Raw genomic sequence first — 25,774 nt, 5'->3', positions numbered from 1 at the left:
ATATTCACTGAGCACCTGCTATGCGCCGAACAGTCCACATATTTTAATTCATTTAATCCTCCACCCAGCCCATAAGGTGGGTGCTATGATTATCGCCCTCATTTTACAGGTAAGGAAACTGAGGCTTGGAAGTGTCATTAACTCACCCAAGCTCACACAGCCTGCAGGTGGCAGGATAGGATTCAAATCCAGATGTGGGTTCTGGGCCTGTAGCCATGCAGCTCCATCGCCTTGCAGAGGTGGCCAGGGAGGGCCCAGCCCTCGGGGAGCAGCCTGGGCGAGGATGCCTCCCAGTGAGCAGTGGTTACAGCCCAGCGGTGAGACCTCTGACGGGGGCTGGGACAGGGCACAGCGGAGCATATGCCAAGGAGCTATCCCTCTGCCAGTGCAGGAGACACCTGAATTGGGTCTTGAGGGAAGAAATCGGAGTTCCCTGGTGGGCAAAGTGAGGAAGGGCCTCCCAGCAGGGAGAACAGCACAGGCAAGTGCCCAGAGCAGGGAACCAGCTTGGAAGACCAGGAGAACTGCAGACGGTTCTTTGTGGCTGCTGGGCAGGACTGAGGGCGAGAGGGAGTCCTGTGCACAGTCAGGCCCCTGCTGAGTTTGGGGTCTCCTGTGTCCAGGGGGAACCTGTCCACTGAGCCATTCTCCCTCCCTCTGTGCCAGGGCTTCCGGCTGCTCCTGGCTAGCCCCAGTGCTTGCCTCAAACTCTTCCAAGAGAAGAAAGAGGAGGGCTATGGGGAGGCGGCCCAGTTTGATGGTGAGTGCCAATGGCCCGGTCAACCCTGGGGATTCTGTCTTGTCATCACCAGCCCTGGACACTGTTGATGCCAGTTACAGCTGTGCCCTCGGGTACCTTCATCTGCAGATCTCTCGGCTGGCTTGGAGCCTGACACCTGCGCGTGGGAGCTAAGGATGAGGGCTCTCCCTTTCTTGGGTCAGGGATGGGAAGAGAGGGGACAGTGGATTGCCCCGGGTCCTCTGGTGGGTGGGGCATTTCCTGGGCCACGCCCCCGGGAGGAAAGGGACAGGAAGCCCTGAGTGCCCCACCTGCCAGCCTGGGCCAGGCATGTTCACGTTCTCACTCCTGTCTGATCTCTCACCACTGTTCTTACCCCTGTTCATGGAAGAGGAAACTGAGGTTCAGTGAGGAGAAGTGGCTTGCCCAGGTCTATGCAGCCACCAAGCAGCAGGGCTGGGAGCTCAAGAGTGGGAGGAGGAGAAGCCAGGCTCTGGGGTCAGGGCCCCTCTGCAGCCACCAGACCCTCCCGGACCTGGCTGGCCCATTTGAGCACAGGCCTCCATGTTCTCACCTGGGGAATGGAGCATCGGAAGGGATGAGGTGCAGCCTTCCACATGGAAGGTCCTGGGTTCAAATCCTGCTCTTGACACTTGCTGGAGGTGGTATCACGGGTGTGTTCTGAATCTTTCAGTGCCTCAGTTTTCTCTTCTCTGAATTGGAGATGATAATTAACTCCTCCTGGAATTGTTTCAAGGACTAATAATAAATTAAGTAGGGTGCCCAGAGCATGGTGGGCATTCAGTAACGGTACCTGTACCCTAGTTATTAGGGTTGGAGTCCAGGGATCCCTTCCCAAGGGGTTGCTGATTGATCCATTACCGTGTTTTACCTACAGCCAGGGCCCAGGCCCATCAGGGTCTCCAGTCTCTGGCTTTCTCCATCCTGGCTTCAGCCCCTGGCCCTGAGGTGGGAGAGAAATCCTGGCTAGGATTATGCAGCCCCGGGCCCGAGCCCACACACCGTCTTTCTCTTGCAGGGTTAAAGTACACGGCAAAGATAAGCATTAATGAGATGCTGGCGGACAGACGGCTCCAGAGCGACAGTCTCCACGCACAGGTGAGGGGCTGGACCGCTGGCTGCTCTAAGGGGTCCCTCACCCTCCAGGAGAAGCAGCCCCAGGAACTACTGGGCGGTGGGGGACTTGCCCTGGGGCTCTGCTTGTCCTGGGGGCTGCTGGGACCTGTGGGTGGGGTGGAGCCTTGCCTTACAGTCTGGGGGAGAGCCCTGGGGCGGGGGGCGCTCCCTGGCCCTGCTTTGGGGAAATGACCCCATTTCCATGGGTGCAAACCTGAGCTCTCAGCTGCAAAGTCTGGCGAAACCAGAGAGATGTTGGGGAGAAATAGGGCCCAGGGTGGGGGTGGGGCAGTAGAGGTGGGGAGTGAGGGGATCCTGGGAGGACAGGTGGCAGGAGGGCTCAGGAAGGGGCAGGGCTCGCCCAAGGATCAGGCCTGCCATGTGCCCAGTGCGGGGCCTAGCATAGAGTTGGGGCTCAGTAAATGGGAGGTGGCCCCTCACCCCTCTGCCGTGGTGCCTGGCACTGTCTCCCGAACTGCTGAGATGGGGCAGGAGCATCAGGCTGTGGCCGTGGCTGGGACAGTGTGTTGTGGTGATAAGGCCTTTTGGAACCAGAAACTGCCTGGGTCCAAACCCCGGCTCCGTCACCTCCGGGTTGTGTGCCCTTGGGCAGGCTGCTTGAGCCTCAGTTTCCCCAGGATAGCTCTGGCTTCCAGTGCTCAGAGCTGTTGTGAGGCTCAAAGGAGCTAATGGGCACAGAGAGCTGCACGTGCCGGCACACAGTAGGCGCTTGGCCAGCGTGACACCCTTCCTCGTCTCGGGGTGTGCCCTGCTCCCAGAAATGCATCGACTGGAACCGCGAGGTGCTGAAGCGGGAGCTGGGCCTGACTGAGCGCGACATCGTGGACGTCCCCCAGCTGTTCTCGGTGAGGGGCTCCCACGCGGAAGCCTTCTTCCCGGACATGGTGAGCGCTTCGGGCCGGGTCCTGGCTGGGGGTCTGCTGGGGTCAGAGGAGACCCTCAAGGTCAAGGGCAGGCTGGCGCAGACCCTGCAGCCCTCGCCAGTGTCTTGTGCAGATAGAGAACGTTTCCATCAGGGGTTCTCAACTAGGGCAATTCTGTCCCCAGGGCATTTTTATTGCCACAGTGAGGTGGGTGGCCCTGGCACCCAGTGGGTAGAGAACAGGGATGTTAACACCCTGCAGTGCAGAGGACGGCCCCACCACCAAGAGCTCTTTTAATTTTTTTCCAAATGGAAAAAGAAAGCATGGTTTTGTTCCAGATGTTCCCGGCTTGTGTTTCTGGCCTCAGCTGCCGGCTCTGTCCCCACCTCGGCTGCTCCCCGATGGGGCTCCTGAGTTGGGCAGGTGGGGCAGGCGGTGGCCTCCCGGCTCCCATTAACGGAGCAGCTGACAAGCAGATGAGCAGAGGTGATCTCACCTGAGTGTCACCTGGGAGGGGCCGAGCGATGCTATCGCTGCAGGCCAGGCCGAGGTGCCCATTAACCCCTTGGGAAAGGATGTGGTTGGGGGGTGCTGGCAGCTGGGAGGGGTGGTCCCCGAGGTTGGGGCTAGACCCTCCCTCTTCACACTGGGGCCTTTAGCGCGAATCCCCCTCACTGCACAAGCCAGGGTCGGAAGTGAATTTGGGAATCAGGATGCAGCTGGAGGCAGGTGGGGAGGACCTGCCCTCGCTTCTGGTTCCTCACCGGGGGTTCCAGCCCCCAGGCGCCGGCAGAGACCTTGAAGGCAGGGTTTCTCAACCCCAGTAGCTCTGTCGCTATTTTGGGCTGGCTGACCTTTGTTGTGGGCACTGTCCTGCACACTGTAAGATGTTTAGTGGCCTGTCTGGTCTCTACCCACCAGATGCCAGTAGCACTCCCTAGTTGTGACAATCAAAAGTGCCCTACGTGACAAAATTGCCCCCTATGGAGAACAACTGCTCGAAGGCAGTGCTGCCTGTTAGAACTTTCTGTGATGATGAAAATATTTTATATCTGCACAATGCGATGTAGTAGCCACTCAGCCACTGGTGGCTACGGGGCACTTGAAATGTGGCTAGTGCAGAAAAACAACAGAAATTTTCGTTTTATTTAATTTTCAGTTTAACAGCCACATGTGGCTGGTGGCTACCATACTGGACGACGAAGCCCCAGGGGGCTATTTGGCTCTGGTTCTGGATTATGGTGAGGGAGGGGTCTAGGCTGGAGCCCATGACCTTGGTCAGCCCTCCTCAGGCTGTGGTCTGGCCTCCACCTACTGGAAGCCCCTCCCCATCAGGCACCCTCATGGCTCCTCACTCAGGAGAAAGAGAGTGGTCCTGAGTCTGGCTCCTTGCCCCCTCCCTACTCTTGTCACCTGCATGCCCCACCCCCACCCAGCATGTTCGGGCCCATTAGTAGGCAACTAGGTAGTTTGGGGCCAAGGCTATGGGACTGATGTCATGCGACCCTCCAGCTTCATGTTGGTCCTGGCCATGGATGGCCCTGCAGGGCAGACTTGGTGGAGGGCTGAGGTCATGGGGAGTTTGAGGGCACAGAGTCCAGGACAGCCCAGAATCACCTTCTAGACAGCAGGTCCAAAGCCCCCTTTGAACCCAAGGGCAGTCCCTTATGACTCTTGCCATGGATCTGGGGCTGAGATTTCCTCTGAGGAACCTCCCTGCCCCGGCACTGGAGAAGCTTCCCTTGCCTGGCATTAGGGCCCAAGCCCGGTCCACAACCAAGGGAAGCAGAGGTGCTACCGGTAGGTGATAAACACAGGTGTCCCCAAGGGCTTCCAGCCCCTTTCCCTAACTCCTCAGTCCCACAGGTAGCCAGAGTACCACATTCTGGCAAGGTATAAAGAGTATGGGTTTTGGCATGAGTCAGATCCAAGTCCAGATTTTAGCCTCATTGTTCTCTGGCTGTGTGGCTGTTATATTGCTTAACCTGTCCAAGCCACAGCCTCACAGGGAGGCTGTGAGATTTAGTGATGATGTCTGGCACATAGAAGTTGCTCAGTGAGTGGTAACAATGATCAGGGCTGCCAAGGACAGTTGAGCAAGCTGTGTACTGCACAAGCACACCACACTTATGAGGACTTTCACACCATAGACCTTATAGATGTGCATATTTATTGTACAAGTTTCTGGCAACAACAATAAATTCTCTTATTCTAACAAAGTTGTTATAATATGACAATTTTCTGATAGAAGAAAGTGTTGGAGGCAGGGGTGACTTAGGTTCATACAAAGTTACTGCCTATGTTACAGGTGCCCTGGCTGTTACTAATCCTTCCTTCCAATCCTGAATCTGTGTCTTCTCTGCTTCCATAGATCCTAGTTCTTGAGAAAGCCCCAGTCCTGGCAGCCCAGGAATGCTGGCGAGAACAGGACAGGCCCTGGGGATGGGCCCAGTGTAGGGCATTCACAGCCAGCCCAGCCTGTCTCCTGCTTTCTCTCTGTTGCAGGTCAACATGGTGGTCTTGGGCAAGTACCTGGGCATCCCCAAGCCCTATGGGCCCATCATCAACGGCCACTGCTGCCTGGAGGAGAAGGTGCGGTCCCTGCTGGAGCCGCTGGGCCTCCACTGCATCTTCATCGATGACTACCTGTCCTACCACAAGCTGTCTGGGGAGATCCACTGCGGCACCAACGTGCGCCGGAAGCCCTTTCCCTTCAAGTGGTGGAACATGGTGCCCTGAGCCGGTGCCCACCCGCCATCCTCTCTGCCCTCTTGCTGGGGGACCCCACCCTCCTGGCCTCCATCCTCTTGGGGGGCCTTGGCGCTTTGCAAATGTGCTGGTCACTGTGGGCACCAGGACACAGGGACGGGCACCGCCTGTCCTCGCCTCTGGAATGGCCTGCCCAGCCCGAGAAGGACTCGCCTCATTCTTCTCCCTCCTCTTCCCCACTCCCAGCCCCAGAGGTTCTGGAGAAGACCAGCAGCCGTAGCATGTTCAGGAATGGCCCCCACGAGGGCTTGGGCAGGTGGACCCCACTTTGAATTGCTCCTCCCATCCTGACGCCTCCCTGGGGCACACGGATCATAACCACCTGCACCCGGAGGGCCTGGGCTCTGGGGTGGGGGCCCGGGTTCCAGGCTGCCTCTAGCTCCTGTGAGACTGAGTGGGGAGACCAGAGGCCTCCTCTTCCCTCCACCCCCTTTCTCCTCCAGAAGGGGACCCAAAGCTGTGACCCCCCTCCCCTCCCCCAGTACACCAGCTGTATGCAGCCAAAGGAGGACAGGAAAACCCAGTGTCCTAGGGCCTATTTTAAAAAGAAAAAAAAGACAACAAAAACCCTTTAATACCTGACTCTGTCCTCAGCAGGGTGCTTGTTACCTGCCAGGAAAGCCTTTAATTACCAGAGCTGGCGCTTCCGGCTCAAAAGTGCTGAGAGGTCACATTAGGCCTGAGGACACACAGGAAGACGAGGCAGGAGGGGACGGGCCAGATGGCAGAGAAGACCAAGTGCCCATGGAGGACAGATCCCAGGGCCTAGAGGCTTCTGTGTCCCGGGGCTCCTGGGCTCTGGTTTGAGGACTGCGGATTTGAAGGGAGCTGGCTGTTCCAGAAGTAGCAGGGGGCGGGGCCCAGATGTGAGAAGAGGGTGGGGGGGCATTACGTTATCTCTGCAGGTGGGGTTTAATTTCCTTTAATAGCCTTTAATTATTCCCCTTCCTCTGCAGGCAGTGGGAGGGGAAGGCTCGCCCCGTCTCTCTCAGCGCCCTGGGACCCTGCACGTAGCTTGGGTTTCTCTTCTGAGTAAACCCGTGGCAGGCCCGTGTCCCCTCCCATAGTAGGGAAGACAGAGCTGCATCCGGAGGCTAATAGCCCTGGGTGGGGTCGCCGAGATGTGCACAGCCCGGGGGGCTGGGCTGGGCTGCAGGGCTTGGGCAGGAGGGAGCCAGCCTCCTTCCTCCCCACCTCTGGGCCTTCGCAGGGCTCCTCTGCCTGTCTGGGTTTTTGGTGGCTCTTGGCTCAAACTGAGCCAGCTACTGTCACTCTGAGCCTTAGAACACTTAGCAAACAGAGGCTTACCTGGAACTGCTATGGTTAAAGTGGTGGGTGGAAACCCAGATCCTTCCCTTCCAGAAGGTTCTGCAGAAGCCCATTTGCAAGCTCCTGCTTTAGCCTGAGCACCTTCTGCTTAGGATCCTGACCCAGCCTAGGCTGAGCCAAGAAGGAGGAGAAGGAGGCTCTTTAGGGGCCGAGGGTGTGAGGCTGGGGATGGGTGTCCCCAGGGAAGGAGCTGTGGGCGGGAGGGGAGTGGGCACAGTGGAGAGACAGGGAGTGGGGGGGCCAGCCTTCTGAGCCACACTGAGTGGAGGAAGCTCTGGAGTCATTGAGGGGTCTCTGGTGTCCACTCTGAGAATGTCCTGGGTGACCAGTCACCTCTTTTCTGATCAATAAAAGATGTCAGCAGCATTTCAAGTGGCTGCCTCCTTGGCCTCTGTTTTTGGGCTGCGGCGGGGAGGGGGCAGGTGGGTGGGGCCCGCTTCCAGCCCACCACCTTGCCACCAGCTCCTTGGCCTCACTTCTGCTGGCACAGACAGCCCCTACCTGCAGGGACAGCCTCCCAGTGCCAAGGCCATGCCAGGCAGGCAGGCTGACTCAGCAGGATGATGGGCACATGCCTACTGCCCTGGGGCTGACAGGCCCTGCTGAGATGGGCGTCACGGGAGGGACGGGTCCTGCCTCTTCCTCTCTTCTCCCTCCCCTGGGCCACCTCCATCTCTCAAGGAAGAGGGGTCAGGGGAGGCAGCTGGGCCCTGCTGGCAGAGTTGGTGCCCAGGACCACAGGCCACCCCAGTTCCTTTTCATTTTTGCCTTTAAAGTGTCTAAGTTACCTGGCCTCAGTGGTCTGATTCCAGGGCCTAAAAATATTACCTTTCATCTTACACACTTACTGCTGCCTCAGACTATGCCCTTTGACACTCACTCATTTTATTTTAGCTTTTGTTGTGGACCAAGAGGCAAAAAGTTGCTGCCCATAAGTCATTGACACTTCAGTCTGAATGGGCCACAGACCTGTTTCTGAAAGCTGGTATTAACTGGGGAGAAGTGAAGGCATGGGTCTCCTTCCAAGGGAGATAAAGGGCTCTGAGCAGGAGGCTGGTAGTGCCCAGGGGAGGCCCCAACTTTCTGCATGTATTCCCCAGCTCTGCCCACAGGCAGAGTATTCTCTAGCTGCGTGTATTCCCCAGCACCGCCCACAGGTTAGGGAGACCGTGGGGGTTCCTCCTGAGTTTGAACTCTTACCCATAGCTGAGCCAGCCACCAAGCCATTTTACAGCTGAAAAAAGTGAAGCTGTCACTTGACCCAGCAGCTCAGCAGCTCTCCTTGAGAAGAACACGCTTCCTAGAAACCGGGACACAGGAGCGACAATCTTAGGGTCCTGCTGAGATCCTTGAACTGGTGCAAATGCGCCAGCTGCGGATGCTGGGGAGCGGGTCCTGGTCCCCACCCTGCGTCGGACTGTCAGCACTGCCAGGGAGGAGGGAGGACGCCTTTACTCAGCACATTCTGGGCCCCTGCCTGGCGGAGTGCGTCCCGCTATTATCTCTCCCAGGGCCAGTGATTAGCTGCATTTTCTACAGGTGAGGAAACTAAGGCTCCGGGAGAGGAGACATTACCCCCCAGGCCCCATCACAGGTGCCTGGTGGAGCTTGGGTCTGAATCTAAGGCTCCTCTCCCCAGAGCCTTTGTTCCTGCTATTTCGGGTGCCCAAATGTCCCCTCTGGCCTCAGTTTCCCCACCTGACGAGTAAGCCTTCCTACTCTGACTTTCTAAGCTCCCCCTGGCTGGGGAGGGTTTTCACCCTCATCGTTTACCTCTTTCAGAGGTTTTTGACATCTAATAATAATAATAGCCACAATAGTAATTTAATAACTCCAAGCTCCATCCTAGAGCTCTGCCAACCTTGGCCCATCATGCCCCAGCAACCATTGCTCAGACGGGAAAAGTGAGGCACAGAGCAATGAAGAGACTTGCCCAAGGTCGCCCAGCCAGGAAGTGGACGAGGCAGGGCTGAAACCCAGTCTGCCTTTAAAATCCACGCTTAAAAAAAAAGAAAAAGAAAAAGTCGGTGTTTCTCAAAAGGCATCAAAATCCTTTGAGGTGCTTGTAAAAACTCCAGATGCCAGCTGCACCCGCAACGCGCTGCGTCAGCCTGGAGCGGGGCCTGGAAATTTGCATTTTCACCTGCTGCCCAGCAGGGTCGGGAAGCTCCCTGCTAAACCACAGTGTCTCTGAAAATGCAGGAAAAGGGGGTCGGGGCATAAGGAAGGGTCCAAGATCAATACTACACATCTCTGCACACCCTCCCCCCTCGCCCCCAACAGTCGCGGTGCCCTGGACAGGCATCTGTGGGGACTTAGAGCAAGAAATTAACTCCCTGGTTGCTGGGGTGGGGCAACAGGTACATATGTAAATATTGGGTCCCTTTCAGCCAATCCTGAGCTCGCGGCTCGGGGAGGAGGCTGGGCTTCCAGGACGGGAGCCAATGAGAGCTAGAACCCTGAGCTGGAGGGGCGGGGCCAGGGACATTTAAACCACATTCCCGAAGGGCCTCTGGGGCAGTGTTGGGGTTGGTGGCCGTAGCCCAGTCCAAGGCCAGCATGTCGCTGCAGAGGATGGTGCGTGTGTCCCTGGAGCAACCCACCAGCGCCGTGTGTGTGGCTGGCGTGGAGACCCTCGTGGACATTTATGGGTAAGACCCAGAGGCGCGTTGGCCCTTCTTCCCTGCAAGCTGGGCAGGGCTTCTTCAGGCTCAGGGCTGGCTTGGATGCCCATTGCCCAGCCTTGACCTTAGAAAAACAGCCAATCAGGGAAGCTTGGGTTCTTGCCTTGGTTAGCCGGGGTTTCTTGAAGACCACGGCCAGGGACTTAAAGCCTGGCAGGCCGAACAGGGTAGAAGAGGCTTGCAGTGGCTGAGTTCTGGTCCAGTGCTGGTGCCACGGGGTGTGGGTGGGGGAAACTGGGCACTTTCTCTGTGCAAAGGATCCTGCGGGCTGGGCTGGGGGTCTGTCTGGAGCACATAAGAATAGGAAGAGGCGTATACCCCCACCCCCATGCTAAGCATATGAGCCTGAAAACAGAGTGTCAATCATTTTTTTAAAACCATATATATTTACATAGCACGTACTACGTGCCAGGCATTGCTCTAAGAGCCTGAAAAAACTCTAGAATTTAACTCTCAAACACTAACTCCCAAATTTAACCCTTGCAACAACCCTCTGAGCCAGGTTCATTATCAGCACCATCTCACCTGACAAAAGGGAAAACCCTAGGCACGGAGAGGGCGAGCCATTCGCTTAAGTCACACCATGGCAAATCCAAGATTTAAACCCCCAGTCTGACGCTTTTAGCTGCCCTGCCACTTGAGGGATTTCAGGTCTGGTTTCCTCCAGCCACTCGACACCCATGTGTTACGCCCCAACTGTGTGCCAGCTCATGCCGTTAAGGCCCCATCTTCTCTCTCTCCCAGGAAGAAAAGGAGGGTTTGGGCAGGGTTTTCCTGGAGTCTAGGAACCACCGGGGAGTTGGCTTCTTAGGCTTTTGAGGAGCTTCCAGGGTCCCAGGCACAAGGCTGAGCTGGGAACAGGTGATCGGGATGCTGGCATGATTCCTTGTCACAGGGGCTGTCCTGGGCACTGTAGGATGTTGAGCGGCATCCTGGCCTCTATTTACTAGATGCCAGTAGCACACCTCTCAGTTGTGACAACCAAAAACATCTCCAGACGCTGCCAAAATGTGCCCTGGGGGGCAAAATCACCCACCCATTGAGAACAAGTATCCTAGACTAAGACTTTTAAAATCAGAGTGAACTTAGTTGGAAGCAGCGGTGGGGTTTGTCCGGGGGATTGGATGAGAGGGGGTGAGGAGCTGGTCATGGGAGTGAACCAAGTCTGGAACAGGCCCAGCCTTGTAGCTGGTGGGTGGGCAATGAGGAAGGAGTCGGGAGGGGATCCACTGGCTACTGAGGAGGTGCAGCCACAGAGGCTGTGCCGAGGGGTGATGCGGGAGGAGGGGTGCCATGTGACCTGGCGCCACTGCCCGCTCGGGGGCTGTGTGCCACGGGAGTGACTCACCTGCCCCAGCTGCCTCGTGCCCGTTGGGCAGATGTGTCTCCAGTTTGACCTGCCCCAGGAAGCCTGGCGCTGGCTCCTCCCCCACAGAGCTTCCTTAAAGGATAGAGGACAGATCAGGCAACCAGAGGTAAAGGCCACAGCATCTTGGTGTCACCTGAGATGAGCCACGTTGGGGATTTGCAGAGAACGCCGTGGGTGGGACAGCCATGGGGTGGGGATGGAAGCTCCAGAATCGTCAAATGTGCGATTCTGGGGCTCCCATGACAAAACCACCCTGGGGTGTGGGGCACGGAGAGCAGGACCCTGGTTTGTTCACTCACACACTCGTCAAGTGTTTTTTTTGGGTCTAGCGTGTGCCAGGCTCTGGGGACACACACAGCGGTGGACAAGCAGGCATGGAAGTTCTAGCAGAGGCCGCTCACCTTCTTGCAGGGCTGCTGCAGAAAGGACTCCTGTCTCATATGGGGAACAGGGCTGGGTTAGCTCTGGGGTCCCTTCCGGCTTGGAGGTGCCATGATGTAGCAATCCTAGGTGCTCAGCCTGTGGGCCGACAAGGGAAAGGGCAGTAGGTGTGTGGCTGTGTCCTGCTCTGCGACTTCCCGGCTGTCTGACCTTGGGAAAGTCCTTTAACCTCTCTGAGCCTCTGTTTCCTCATCTGTGGAATGGGGATAATAATCCTGTCCGCAATGACACTGAGCACCTGGCTCACAGTAGTCCCTGTCCTGAGCATGTTACTCATTCTCACCACAGTTCTGTGAGGTTGGTATCATCATACTCGTTTTATAGATGAGGAAACTGAGGCACAGAGAGGTTAAATAACTTGCCCAAGGTCACACAGCCAGTGAATGGCAGAGCCAGGTGCAACCCAAACAGCGCAGCCTTACTTCAAAGGGCTGTCAGGAGGATTGAATGAGAGGGTGCGTGCGAGGCATCTAACTAATGCTGGCTCATGTGAACAGTCATTACCATCATTAGTATCATCGTTTTAAGGCTCCATCCTGGGCCTGTGGACAGCCTCAAGCACCCGACACCTGCCATGCACAAGGTGGCTGGGGAACAGCCTCTGAACCACACTGTGGAAGGTGGGGTGAGAAAAGAGAAATGAGCATAGGCTGAGCAGTCAAGGCAGCCTTCCTGGAGGAGGGCACCAATTGGGGCCTCGAAGGATGAGCACAGGCAAGATCATCAGTGGATTGAATCCTGTCTTCCTGCCTTCCCAGGAATTGGAGATGGCTCAGACCTGATACGGGGGCTTTTCTTTTCTGAGCAGTGATTCTCAGGACAGAGGAAAGGGAAGGAAGGCCAATACCCTGGTGCCCTGAGCCACACACTGGGTGCCGGGTGTCTCATTTGCTCCTCGCTGTCACAGGAGGTAGACTTTAAAGTCCTCATTTTACAGATGCAAGAAGGGAGGCTGGGAGGGATGGCGGCCTGACAAGTCCCATCCCACAAGGCACAGCTGAGACTTGAACCAGATGCCATCAAGTCCCACCGCCCAGGGGGTTTCCACATAGCTCCTTCTCTGTGCTCGAACATCAGCACAAAGCCTTGGGATGGGAGGAAAGCTGGTTTGGTTCTTACTGGGCAACATGGAAACCTCGGGATGACTTCTAGTGGAGGGGGTTCATCCCCAGGGATAAGAGTGGCAGATGGATTGGACCCACTCCCGTAACACGCGGAGATACTTCTGAGTCTGGCAGCTCGAGTGGCTGAGGGGGCCCTGCGGCCGGGCACCTTTGGGATTCATCACACGGTGGGCTTGGAGGGCAGAGTCCAGGTTCAAGGGAGCCATCTGGGGCGTCTTACTCGCCCCTTCATTTTTTACACGGGCAAACTGAACCCTTCCCCGGGGTTACGCAGTGAGTTAGGGACTGAGCTAAAACTAGAAACCAGGTCTTCCAGTTCAAACAACTGATCTATGACTGTTGGTGAAGGGGAAACTGAGTCACGGAGGTGCTGAGACTGGCATGGATTGGGGGTCCTGCTGGGGCTGGGGTGCCTCCGTGCTGGGGGACTCAGCTCCACTTGTTCCAAGATGCGCAGCTGTGTGGGCCCCGTGTCCAGGAGATGCTGGAAGTGGCAGGTGTGACGTGCGTGGCTGCAGAGGGGCCGGTGCACACAGCAGCCCGGAAGGCGGCCGAGTCCGTTAGTCCCTTTCTGAGGGCAGCCCTGACACCTCTGAGAGGGCGCTGCCCTGACCTTGGGGTACACGTCTCCCCCACCTCGGAGTGCCCCCAAGTGGCAGCACTTGCAGAAGACGGAGGGCAGGGACAGTGAGCTCTCACCCTCCCCTTTCTCCAGCTCAGAGCCCTCTGCCCCGGCTGCGTGTTGGAATCACCTGGGACCTTTAGCAGGAACAGGTGCTGGGGCCCCGCCTGGCAAAGGCTGATGCGGCTCATCTGCCCAGGGGTCTCGGCGTCGGAGGCTTTTCAAAACCCACCAAGATGTGCAGCCAGGGTTGAGAACCTGCCCTCGTTGCCAGGACGGACGACTCACGTCACCCCTAGCTGGCTGCCTAATGGAGCCAGGAACCCTGAGTTTTGGGTCCTGGCTCTGTCACCACTGGCTGTGTCATCTTGAGCACCTTTCTAGTCCTCCTTGGGCCTCAGTTTCCCCATACGGCCCCTGAAGGGGCTGGGATAGAACAGTGGGTTTCAAGCTGTGCTCACGGAGGCCCCGGAGGCCCCTCCCGGATCCGACAGAGCAGCTTCCCTTCTGTCCCCCCAGACTTTGTCCGATGCAAGAGCTCGGATCTGCCTGTGCGGAGAGCTGGGGCTGGTGTGTCTTCAGCTCTCGTCGCTGTTGAGGCTTTGGGGAAAGCTTTGTGTGGCACCAGTTTGCAGGGGCGGGGCAGGGCAGGACTAAGGCGGGACAGCGTTTCCTGACCCTGCTCTGTCCATGAGGCCGGCAGAGTTGGGGGATCCGCAGCCTCTCGGACTGGGGAGGGGCAGCGGCAACTGCCACCCAGAGCTTCAGCTGTCTGGGCCTGGGTTTCCTCTGCCCCCGCGCGGGCCAGCTTGGTGGGAACCTTGTCGATCCTCTTGCCAACTTTTCTGTTTTCAACCCTGGGGCCTTTCCCATCAGTTTCCCAGCCCCTGAGATATCTGGTATGGTTTCCTCAGAAGCCCAGGCCCTGAGCCCATGAAGGGGGAGGATGGATTTGTGTTTGCAGGGGAGTGGGGACAGCACTGGCTGTGAGTCCTGGCTCTGTCACTTACCAGCTGTGTGACTTTGGGCAAGTCTCCTGCCATCTCTGAGCCTCAGTTTTCACAACTGTAAAGTGGGGGTAATAGCACACACATCATATGGCTGTGGGAGCTACCTTCATCACCACTGTCACCATCTTCCTCCTCACGGTGAACGGCGGTGATACAAGAACACAAAGGAAGACCTGAGTCACCGCTACACTCCCGGGGGACAGGGGCCAGCATTTCTGAGACAGCCCACTCTTAGCCGTGGCTCTCAGATGTCAGTGAGCATCAGAATGGTTTAAAAGGCAGATTGCAGGGCCCTGCCCACAATGCTCCTGGTTCTGAGAATCTGCATATTCAATAAGGTGGGTCTGAGGCTGGACACTTTTAGGGTGGTCACTGTGCCAGTCTGCCTGGGACCTTCCGGGTTTTAGCACAGCAAGTTCTGCATCTCAGGAACAGCCTCAGTCCCAGCAAACCAGAGCTGTCGGCCCCCTAGCAGGTTCTACTCACTGCTCACCCTCCTGTGCCGTGCCGTGGGAGCCGCTGGGCCCCCAGCCGCTGGGGGGGCCTCGGACGGTCCTGTGTGTGGACGGCGTCAGCGGGGAACCCCTCAAGCCCTGAACCGCGCTCCCCCAGGGCTGGGCTAGGAACACCATCCAGCGCGGCCCAGAGCCAGCACGTGGGGACTCAGCCACGCTGGCAGCTCGAGGTGGCCTGGCCAGAGGAAGCACTCTGTCCAGGTGAGGCTCTGGCTGCTCCTGTACCTGACGTGGGGTCACCTCCCAGCAGCCAGCCCTGCGGTCCCCTAACACACAGCCTGCGTGACCCGCATGAGCACCGGGCTGGGGTCTGGAGCCCTATCCTCTAGTCGCTTCCCTTCTAGGCCTCAGTTTCCCCAGCAGTGAAATGAGGGCATGGCTGTTGCTCATCCTGAGTGCTTTGGCCACACTGGCTCCTTTAATCTTCCCCTCATCCCCGCCAGACAGATGTCGACGCTGAGGGTTATTCCCTCAAGCTCACACACCCAGGCTGCCCGGCCCCAGGGTCCACCTTGTTGCCCCTCCTGATCAAGAGCCATCTCTGGCTCCCCATTACCAAGGGAGGAAATGAAAACAAGCTTGTTACAGCCTGAGTCTAAACTTGACCTCCCAAGGGCCCACAGTGAAAACACTTTCCCCTCACATGTGTCTCCCCCTTGTGCCTTCCCCACCCACTCAGCCCCTCCCTCCACCTGCCTCCATCCGCCCACTTCCTGCACCCTAATTTACTGTAATAACCCCTCCCCGGCCTGGGCTGGTGGTGTTCCAGCCTCTCCTGTCTATTATCACACTTGGGCCTTGTGACTGCCCGTGGGGTTGGCCAAGTAGGTGTCATCATCCTACTTTATAGGTGAGATTACTGGGCCCAGAGAGACTAAGTGACTTAGTCTTGGTCACCTGGCTGATGTGTGACCCACCCTGGTCCAGAACTAATTCATGACTCCGGTCTCGGTACCACCCGAACCCTCGGCTTCTGCAGCCTCCGCCTTCCCCAACGACGACGTAGCTTGTTCCTGTTCTGTGTGTCTGTCTGGGCCACCCCCCCCGGGGCCCCCTCCACCCCATCAGGGGTCCCCCGGCACTCACACAGGGCCTGGTGCAGGGAGGGGCAGGGGCTGGGGTTTGGGAACTGTGGGGGGTTTTCCTACTGGCAGGACCACCTCGGGTGCTCAGCCCCAGCTCAGGGACGCCTGGGGCCCAAGGAACAGCCTGGGGTTCGGGGAGCCCCATCAAAGGTTCACAAGCTTCCTGGGGAGCGGTGGTCAGGTGCCTCGGGAGTGGGGCTGAGGGAGGGGCTGAGGGTCTCCCTGGGTGTGAGAGGGTGCCCTTCCCACCTGGCTCTGTCTCTCTGTGTCTGTCTTTCTGACTCTCTTTAGGCTCTCCCAGTCTCTTTGTCCCTGTCTCTCAGCCCCTCCATGTCCCCTGCCGGGGGCTGGCCCCCACGCCCAGGGCAGAGCAGGCCAGGGCACCATCAGCCCTGGAAATCACAGGGTTGCCAGACAAAATAGAAGATGCCTAGCTAAATTTGAATTCCAGATAAACAATTAATACTCTTCTGGTACAGGCGTATCCCCAATATTGCACGGGATATACTTATACTGAAGCGATTATTGGTCATGTATCTGAAATTCACATCCAGCTGGGCGTCTGTATTTTCATTTGCTAAATCTGGCAGCCCTGCCTGGGAGGAGGAACAGGTGTGTCAGCCCCTCCCACCTGGCGAGGACACCTGGCAGGGACTTCCAAGTGGAGTGGGCCCCCCTCGGCCAGGGGAGCGGAGCCTGCTTAATTTCCCTTTGTGTAAAAAAGCCGCTTTGAGAACTCTGAGAATCGTGCTGGCGGGGAGTGGAGGGTGTCTGTGGAGGTCTGCCTTCCCCTGAGCGGAGACGGGAGTGGGAAGGGCCTGGGACGGAGCGGCCACCTGTGCAGACTTGGGGGAGCCATTTGCCCATCCTGAGCCTCAGTTTACCCATGTGCAAGCGGCAGTAATAGTCTCCTGGGGCTGCAGCGAGGATCAGAGGGGCTCATGTCCAGAGAGGCTCAGCCAGGCCTGCTGTGCTAAGTGTGCAGGGGACGGGGGCTTCGGGCACTGTGATTATTGTCATTATTCCTCCCGGGGAGGTGGTGGACAAGAGTGTGGGCTCAGGAACCAGATGGCCTGGGTTTGGATCCCAGCGCTGCCACTCACTGGCCTCATAACCTTGGACAGATTCCTTAGCCTCAGTTTCCCCATCTGTAAAATGGGAGACAGCAATAGTACCTACCTCCTAGGGTTACTGAGAGGATTGCATGACGTAATACACAGGAAGAAACGCAAATAGAGCCGGCGCATGGTGAGAGCTCAGCAAGTGTCCACTACCGTTGTCCCCAGGGACATGTGTGTGCCGCTTCCTCCATGGAGCCTTCTGGGCCCTCCGATTCACAGTGGCCTCTCCCTACATGGTTTCCCACCGAGCTGTGACTCCAGGGCCCAGAGCCCCGTCTGGCTGCCCGGGCAGTGCTGGTCCTCAGCTCCCTGGTGGGACCAAAGGCTCCGGGGTCGTGGGGCGAGCGGTGGGTGCAGCTGCCCCAGCCCGGCAGTAGCTGGTGCACAGTGAGCCTCCCACAGTCAGAGGATGAACAGGACTCCCAGGCCAGCAGGAATGGGGGAAATGCAGCCTCAGGGCCAGGTGACGTCATGAATGTTTTAAAACTACAATTAATGCCTAGGTGTTTGACTAAATCCAGCCAAGTTTCCCAGGTGACGCTGCAGTGTTGTGGACAAGCATGAGCTCAGAGTCAGAGATCCCTGGCTCTGCCATTTGATGCTGTGTGACCTCAGGCTTGTTACTAGACCTCTCTGAGTTTGTTTCTCACCTGTCACATGGGGATGATACTCTTGCAGACTTTAAGAGTTAAAGGAGTTGGTGTCAGGGACCTGGCACACCAGGCACTCGACCAAACCGAATACCCTTCCTAGGGAAGACCCCAGGGACATCTTATCACCTGCTAGGGAGGCGCAGGGCAGGACTTGGGGTGAGAACTGCTCTTCTTAAAGCTGCAATGTCAGGACCACAAAGGCATCCACGCGCTTGCTGCCGACCAGCGTTCACTGAGCACTTCGTGCCTAGTTCTGCACTGGGGGCTGATAAAGCCCACGACTGGGCTCTGACTTCCGAGGAGCTTGCAGCTCTGTTGGGAGCTAAAGAAATGCACAAGGGAAATGGTAATGAACATGGAGTTTGGAACGTGAGCATGTGTGTATGTCTGTATGGAGTCCAGGCTTGCCTCCCAGGAGCTTGCTGTGAGGGTCCAAGGCCGGGGTGGTCAGGGAAGGCTTCCTGGAGGAAGCGAGACTTGAACCCAAGCTCAGATATCTGAACAAGGGCTGCCCCTTCAGCACTTCCTACAGCTCCCTGTCCTTCCCAGGTCGGTACCCGAGGGCACAGAGATGTTCGAGGTGTATGGGACCCCCGGCGTGGACATCTACGTCTCTCCCAATGTGGACAGGGGCCGGGAGCGCGCAGACACCAGGCGGTGGCACTTTGATGCCAGTTTGGAGATCATCGTGGTCATGAACTCCCCCAGCAATGACCTCAACGACAGTCATGTGAGCTGGTCCCCTGGTCTGGGGGGGCTGGGTGGGGGAGAAAGTGCTCTGGCCCCAGGAGGGCCCGAATGTCCTCCCTCCAGAGTGCAGGGTGGCACAGGGGCAAGCGCCTGGCCTTGGAGCCAGACTGCTGGGGTTTGAATGCCAGCTCTGCGTGTCCTTGGGCAGTCATATTGCCCCCTGGGCCTCTGCTTGCCCGTCTGTAAAATGGGGACAATCATAACACTGTCCCCCAGTGTTGATGTGGAGTAGAACACCAGTCAGCGCTTGTTCCTTCTCTTCCTTCCTGAAACCCCTTGTGAAGAGAGAGGTCGTCCCAGTTCTGCTGCGTTGGGCCTCAGTTTCCCCATCTGTAGGCCGACGGTTGATTAGGTGATCTCTGCCTCTCTGAACGAAGGAGAGAAAGCAGGGATGGGGAGGGACACTGATGGGGCCCCTTCCTAGGTGACATTCTGCAACGTGCTTTGCTTTCCCCTAACCCACTCTCTTCCTGACTCCATTCTGAGGGTAGGGGGACATTTAAAACAGGAGAAATGGGTGGCCTTTGAGCTTGGCACTGAGCTGATGGGGACCATCACTCGGCACGTGGGAGTGGTGGGGTCCCCATCCACGTCAGGAATGTTTCAGAAACTGGCCCTTTAAGGAGCACTGACCATGTGCCAGGCGCTGGGCCACCTTGACCTCACCCAGCCCTCACAGCAGCCCAAGAGGCAGGAGACTGATCCCCGTTTCATAGGTGGGGCAACCAAGGTTCAGAGTGACTGTCCTGGGGCCACACTACTGATGGGCAAGAGCGCTAGAGCTCAATGTGGACCTGCCTGACACCTGGGGACAGGTTCCCTCCATTACTCCCCGCTCTGTTTCCACCCACGTATCTGAATTGAGCCTCTCCAATGAGCTCCCTGAGGCTTATGGGGCAGGACCCCATGAACCCATTTTACAGACAAGGAAACTGAGACCAAGGAGGGGCGTGGCTTACCTGAAGTCACATGATCTAGTGAGTGCCAGAGTTGATAAGGGTCAATACAGGGTCACTGCTTGGGGGTCCCAGGGGCAGCACAAGAGGACTAGACAGCCTGCGAGGAGCCCCTCCAGGGTGCCTGCTGAACTAGGGGCTGAGTAGGTGCCTCCTGCCCTGCATTCCTTGGCCCCAGTGTCCCTCAGGGTTGAGGAAGGTCGGAGTGCCCCCCACCCCCGGCTTTGGCCAGGAGCCAGGAAATTGTATGTCCGAGGCGAGCATCATTGCCGGTGCTTGACACATGGGGGGCAGTAACTGCAGGATTTAGGGGCTCCCAGGACTGAGGGGGTGAGTAGCCTCTGCAAGATCCTGACCCTCTGGCTGAGATGGGGACATCAGAGCCCGAGAGTTGAGGGACCTGCATCAGGAGGGGATATCCCAGGGACGGGCATGGGTCGAAGGGGACTTTGGTGCGTCCGCCTGCAACTGCTCTGTCATCCTCACCCTCTTCATCCTCACACCATAACAGTTATTGGGCACCCGCGCCTTGCCAAGCATGTCAGGCGCATTGCTCCTTTCATCTGCACAGCCTGTAATTACTGCTATGGGGTAGGAGCTGTTATTATTGCCACTTTACAGCTGAGGAAACTGAGGCCCAGAAAAGATCAGTAACTTCCCAAGATGTTCACAAGCGGTGGGTCCTTGAGCCCAGGTCATCTGACCCCAGAGCTCTGTACTTAGCCTCGCAGGACGCCTCCTGCTCACTGAGGACAATGGCTGGTATTTCTCGGGCACTTCCCGTGGGCTCAGTCTTTAGACATATTGCTTCTCAGCTGCACTACGATCCACTGAGGTAGAGACCTGTATGGCCCCGTTTTGCAGATGAGAAAAGTGAGGCAGTTCAAAAAGGTGAGAGGCCTTGGCCAAAGTCACAGAGCCCAGGGGTGCTGAGCTCGAGCCCCGGCCTGAGTCCCACAGATAAGAATGTTGGCTTGGAGAGTGTCCCCAAACTCTGCCCAGTCCAGAACCTTCATTTTACAGATGGCAAAACTGAGACGTAAAAGGGAGCGGGGGTTTGCCAAAACCAAACAGCAGGTCATTGGCAGGACTGGACTCGGGTCTTCATAGACTCCTCACAAATAGTTCCCATTTTACAGACGTGCCAACCGAGGCATGGAAAAACAAATGGCACAGAGAAGGCTAAAGGAAGGGCTGGATTGGGAAACACAGGCATTCCTGAGGCCCCTCCTCTCCTCACCAGATCCCCCGAGAGCTGTTTTTGGGGTGGGGGCTCTTGGCTTCTGCCAGCCTAACTGCGGCCCCATCTGTCCGCAGGTTCAGATTTCCTACCACTCCAGCCGCGAGGCTTTGCCCCTGGCCTACGCGGTGCTCTACCTCACCTGCGTCGGTAAGCTGGGGGCCATGCTGACAGTGTGGCCAAGGGACCTCAGCCAAGGATGGGGGGTGGCCGTTGGGAATGACACTGAACAGGGGTCTTTTTATAAAAATCAACTACAGTAGTTTTATTTTAAAATTAAAGAAGTACACATTAAAACATTGAAACTACAAAAGAGTATACATTGAAAAGTGAACCTCCTCCCTTCCAACCCAAGACTTCCAGTTCCCCAAACCCAGCATCCTTCTAGAGAAATGCTGTGCACTTGTGCTACCTATACAAATGGACGTGTACGTACCTGTATACCCCCCTTTCTCATAAGCAAATACTGTAGACACAGAACTGGACCCTGCTTGTTCTAACTTAAATTTTTGCTGCTAATTCTCCACGGATATATAATCTCCATGCAAGATGGCTCAGATGTTAGAACTATGAGACAGGGAATGGAAAGTACCTGTGTTAAAGGCTCTAGTAGAAAAGACGGACAACATGCATGAACAGATGGCGAATTTCAACAGAGAAGAAAATTCTAAGAAAGAGTCAAATGGAAATGCTAGGAGTAAAAATCATAGTAATAGAAATAAAAAAAATGCTTCTGATGTGTTCATCATTAGACTCAACACAGCTGAAGAAAGAATTGGTGAACTTGAAGTTAGGTCAATAGAATTTACCCAAACTGAAACACAAGGAGAAAAAAAGAATGAAACAAACAGATCAAAAAACAGAACAGAGGCCCAAGAGCTCTGTGGCAGTATCAAACAATCTAAACTCAATTCCCATCAAAATCCCAACATGGTTTTTTCATAGAACTTTATAGAGCTGATCCCAAAACTCACATGGAAGAGCAAAGGTCGAGAACAGCCAAGACAATTCTGAGGATGAGGAGGGTGGAGTGGGGACTCACAGTTCCAGAGAGCAAGACATTTTTTTGAAGCTACAGTCCTTGAGGCACTGTGCAGTGGGTGCAGGGTTACATACACAGAGCAATGGAGCAAATAGAGAACCGAGAGGAGACCCATGCTCGTGTGATCATCATGTGGAAATAGATGAACTTGGAGCCCTACCTCACAGCATACTCAAAAATAAATTTCAGGTGAGTTAAAAATCTTACGGTGAAAATCAAAATTTTAAAGCTTTTAGCAAAGAATATCTCTGTAACCTCAAGATAGTAAAGGTTTTCTTTAACAAGGCAAAACAAAAGCACAGACCATATGGGGAAAGATTGAAAATTAGGCTTGTTAAAGCTAAAAGCTTCTATGCAACAGAGGACAAGTAAAAAGTCAAAGTATGGACGGGGAGAAGAAATTTGCAAGATGTGCGGCTGCCTTGGTGCATGTGGAACATGGAGAACTCCAATCATAAGGAAAAGACAAATTCATAGAAACAGGCAAAAACATGAATAAGCAATTCACAGAACAGAAAGCCCCAGTGATCAAAACCCAAATGAAAAGATGCTTAACTTCTGTTGCCGAGGTTGTGGAGCTGGGAAAGTCCTTACGCGGGAGTGGGCGGGAGTTTGCATTGGTACACGCACTTGGAAAGCAATTAGCAAGAAATCTGAAAATGTTTTATCTGTAGGAACCATTTTTAGAAACAGAACTTCTGAGCTACAGGGAATCTATATTTTGAATTTTGATAGATATTGCCAAATTGCTTCCCAGAAAGCCCCTATCAGTTTCTATGCCTGCCAACAGCATATGGGAATGTCTTGCCAACACTGTGCATTATCTACTTTTTCTGTTTTTGCCAATCTGATAGGTTGGCATCTCATTGTTGCTGTAATTTGCCTTTCTTCAGTTAGGAGTGAGGTTGGGAATTCCCCCACCCCCAGCCCGAACACACACACACACACACACACACACACACACACACACACACACTCATTGCAAAATACACATATGGAAAAGTGCATAAAGCTTTTAATTTTACGTGTGTGCGCACATGCAGAACAGCCATCGCCCAGGTCAAGAAATAGAACATGTCCGGCACCCCAAAGACCCTCCCATGCCCCTCTCTGATCGTAACTCCTTCCACCCCCTACAGGTAACCACTATCTTGTGATAAGTATTTCTTTGCTTTTCATTCTGATTTTGTCATTTAAATATGCATACCCAAATTATATAGTCTAGTTTTACCTGTCTGATTTCCTACAGGTGGAATCAGATTGTACACATTCTCTTGTGCCGGGGCTTCCTTTGCCCACATTATGTTTGTGAGATTTATCCATTTGTTGCACAGTGTTGGGTGTTTTTTCCATGTAAAAATCATTTGAAATTCATTCTTTTCCTCCCTCCCTTCCTTTCTTTCTCTCTCTGTCTCTTTCTGTCTCTCTTTTCTTTAAGAACTAAGAATACTTAATTTTTTCAGCACAGGAAGATTGGTTCTGACCCCTTGAATGTTCCATTTGTGTTCTAAAATCTCCTCCAGTTTTCAGGGAGAAGCGTTAAGAAGGTGGGATGGGGGTGGGATGTGGGGAGTGTGAGCAGCTAATGAAGCCGATGCTCAGGGCGACCACACAGCCAGAAGGAGATGAGGCAGCTTTATAGAGATAAGAATGTTCCAGGAGACCTGGGCTCAGTGCAGGGTGTGCCCAACACAGCAAGGACTGTAGGGATGCTGAAGAGGGAGGGGTCAGGGAAGGCTTCCTGGAGGAGGCAGCATTTGGCCTGGGCCTTTACTGTGACTCTGCTTCTTCCCTAAGGCCTCTTTCCCCAGCCCAAAGAGGGAGGAGGCTCCAGACATCCCCACCCTGGATCGTGTCTTCTTGGGAATGACTTACATTTGCTCATTCCCAGACAGGCCCTGAGGTCGAGGTTAAAAAAGTAGAGGCCACGGGCCCGTCTTAGCTCTTGGGAACTTTGTACCGACTTATCCACTGCCTTCCCCTTGCAGACATCTCTCTGGATTGCGACCTGCTCCGTGAGGACAGGCAGGACAGGAATTTTGTGGACAAGGTAGGTATCTCTGCCTGGGCCGGGAAAGTGGGAGTGGAGTTGGAGCTGCTCTAGGCCGGGGTAGGAGGGGCCAGGCCATAACAGGCAACCCCCTGCCTGCCAGCTGATGCTGAGTACAGGGGAGCCAAATAGGAACCAGCATGGCTGGGGATCTTCTTTTACCAGGAGGAAAATCATCAAGAGTTATCAGGCAGAGAGCCACCCAGCCCTGAGACTCATCTTCTAGGTCAGGGGTGGGCACACTTTTTCCTATAAAATCCAGAGAGTAAATATTTCAAGCTTTGTGAGCCATGCTGTCTCAATTCTGCCACTGTAATGTGAAAGCAGCCACAGTTAATACATAAACTGATGGATGCAACCATGTTCCAATAAAACTTTATTTATAAAAACAGGCAGTGGGCCAGATTTGGCCCACAGGCCATAATGTGGGGATCCCCTGACCTAGGTGAAAAGGGAAATCTACCACGTGTGAAACTGTTAAAGAACTTTGGACTGAATTGTGGTGGCACTTAATGTATTGAGAGTTCAGAGAAGGTCACGGTGGGCCGGTGAGCAGGGAAGATTTCCTAGGAGGAAGGACACTTGAGCAGGGCCCTGAGGGATGCAGGAGGGAGGGCATTCCGGGTGGAGGGCACAGCAGGAGCAGAGGCAGGGCGGGAAGAGTGGAGGAACAGCTGTGCTGTGAGACATTGCCTGTTGAGAAAGGGGTCGCTGGCTGGAGTGAAAGACAACTCTGTGGTTTGGACTTGAGGGTGTGGGCAATAGGGAGCCATTGCTGTTTCTTGAGCAGGAGGTGCTTCAGTGGAAATGAACCTATCCCTACAGGCTGGGGTGAGGGGCCAGGAGCTTGCTGGGGAGGGAGGCACAGGTCTGATCTGGGCCCCCATCATGGCTCTGCTTTGCCATTGGCAGCGGCAGTGGATCTGGGGGCCCAGTGGGTATGGTGCCGTCTTGCTGGTGAACTGTGACCGTGATGATCTGAGCTGTGAGGACCGAGACAACTGTGACCGGCGCGTGCGCTGCCTGCAAGGTGAGGAGGCTGGGGCGGCCCGGGTGGCTGGGTGTTCAGGGTCACTGTGCCCACAAGGGTTCCAATCCACAGGCAGGGCTCTGAAGGCAGAGCTCAGGGTCAGAGTTCCAGCCCCCAAACACACCCTGATGCTCCTGAACACCCATCTCAGGCTGCCAGCTGCCCCTCCCTAATGTCCCCTGTGCTGGCGGGCACTCGCGTACCGGGGCAGAAACTCTGGAGCGAGCTGCCTCCCCATTCTCTCCCTCCAGGGGAGCGGAGGATGCTAACACTGTTTGAGCACCTACTATGTGCCAGGCCCTTTCTCCAAATTCCCATTTAATCATTCCAATGGGGGTTCGGGGGTCTCATCATCTCAGTGTAGAGATGAGGATACAGAAGGTCAGAGATCAGGAGAGTCCTGAAGTGGCACAGCCAGTCTGCGTCCCATCCAGGGCAGGCCCCTCCCCCTGCGCCTCGGCCTGTTTCTGCTGGCCACCTTCTGCTAAGTCCGCCTGCGCCCCGGCCAGCAGCCCATGGAGAACGAGGCAGCCGCATCCTGGGGTTGTGCCAGGTGCTGCCCGCAGGAGATGTCACAGCTGCCTTTGGAAGTGGCATCATATAGAGACGAGATCCCTGAGGCTCCAGGAGGGAGGGGCTGGCTGGTGTCACAGGGAGCGATGCTGGGACACAGACTAGGACCCTCACCTGTGTGACACTAGGTGGCCCTGGCCGTGCACACACCTCTCGAGCACCTGCTGTGTGCCAGGACCCGGCTGGCTATGCTACACTTCATGTCCCTCTGGGCAGATGAGGGGACATGAGCCCAGGAGAGGATTTGAGGTCACTCAACACATCACACGTGTACAGGCGTCTCCGTGGTTTGCTCTCGGTGGTTTCCAGTGTGTTCACAGAGCTGGGCTGGGGAGGGGCGGGCAGGAGGAGGAGGTGCCAGCGTCCAGGGCCCTGAGTCTCTGCCCCGCTGTCTGGCTTCACAGACCTGGAAGACATGTCTGTCATGGTCCTGCGGACCCAGGGCCCTGCTGCCCTCTTCGAGGACCACAAACTTGTCCTCCACACCTCCAGCTATGACGCTGAGCGGGCGCGGGTCTTCCACGTCTGCGGTGAGTTCGTGCCGTCTCCCTTCCCAGCCTGCGCCGCTGCCAGCCACCAGGAGCTAAGTCTTCCTGCCTTGGGTTTGTGGGCAGGGTCTGACACCTTTGGGGGTGACACTAAGAACAGCCA

At 55.9% G+C, this 25,774-nt stretch overlaps 2 protein-coding genes across 2 annotated transcripts in view; both read left to right on the top strand.

Moving 5' to 3' along the window:
• PADI1 (peptidyl arginine deiminase 1) overlaps window positions 1–7,217 on the top strand; it is a 36,730-nt gene extending 29,513 nt beyond the window's left edge. Inside the window, exons 13-16 of the mRNA XM_045548595.1 lie at window positions 667–760; window positions 1,779–1,858; window positions 2,656–2,781; window positions 5,266–7,217. Of these exons, the coding sequence (XP_045404551.1) occupies window positions 667–760; window positions 1,779–1,858; window positions 2,656–2,781; window positions 5,266–5,499 (534 nt within the window). The 3' untranslated portion in view covers window positions 5,500–7,217. The remainder of the gene's footprint in view (window positions 1–666; window positions 761–1,778; window positions 1,859–2,655; window positions 2,782–5,265) is intronic.
• A 2,160-nt stretch (window positions 7,218–9,377) lies between these two features.
• PADI3 (peptidyl arginine deiminase 3) overlaps window positions 9,378–25,774 on the top strand; it is a 30,545-nt gene continuing 14,148 nt past the window's right edge. The window contains exons 1-6 of the mRNA XM_045548594.1: window positions 9,378–9,509; window positions 18,032–18,212; window positions 20,506–20,578; window positions 23,459–23,520; window positions 24,433–24,550; window positions 25,528–25,653. Of these exons, the coding sequence (XP_045404550.1) occupies window positions 9,418–9,509; window positions 18,032–18,212; window positions 20,506–20,578; window positions 23,459–23,520; window positions 24,433–24,550; window positions 25,528–25,653 (652 nt within the window). The 5' untranslated portion in view covers window positions 9,378–9,417. The remainder of the gene's footprint in view (window positions 9,510–18,031; window positions 18,213–20,505; window positions 20,579–23,458; window positions 23,521–24,432; window positions 24,551–25,527; window positions 25,654–25,774) is intronic.

The sequence above is a fragment of the Lemur catta genome, chromosome 3 (genome assembly GCF_020740605.2).
Source record: "Lemur catta isolate mLemCat1 chromosome 3, mLemCat1.pri, whole genome shotgun sequence".
Taxonomy (NCBI): domain Eukaryota; kingdom Metazoa; phylum Chordata; class Mammalia; order Primates; family Lemuridae; genus Lemur; species Lemur catta.
This window is presented reverse-complemented; position numbering and strand designations above follow the sequence as displayed.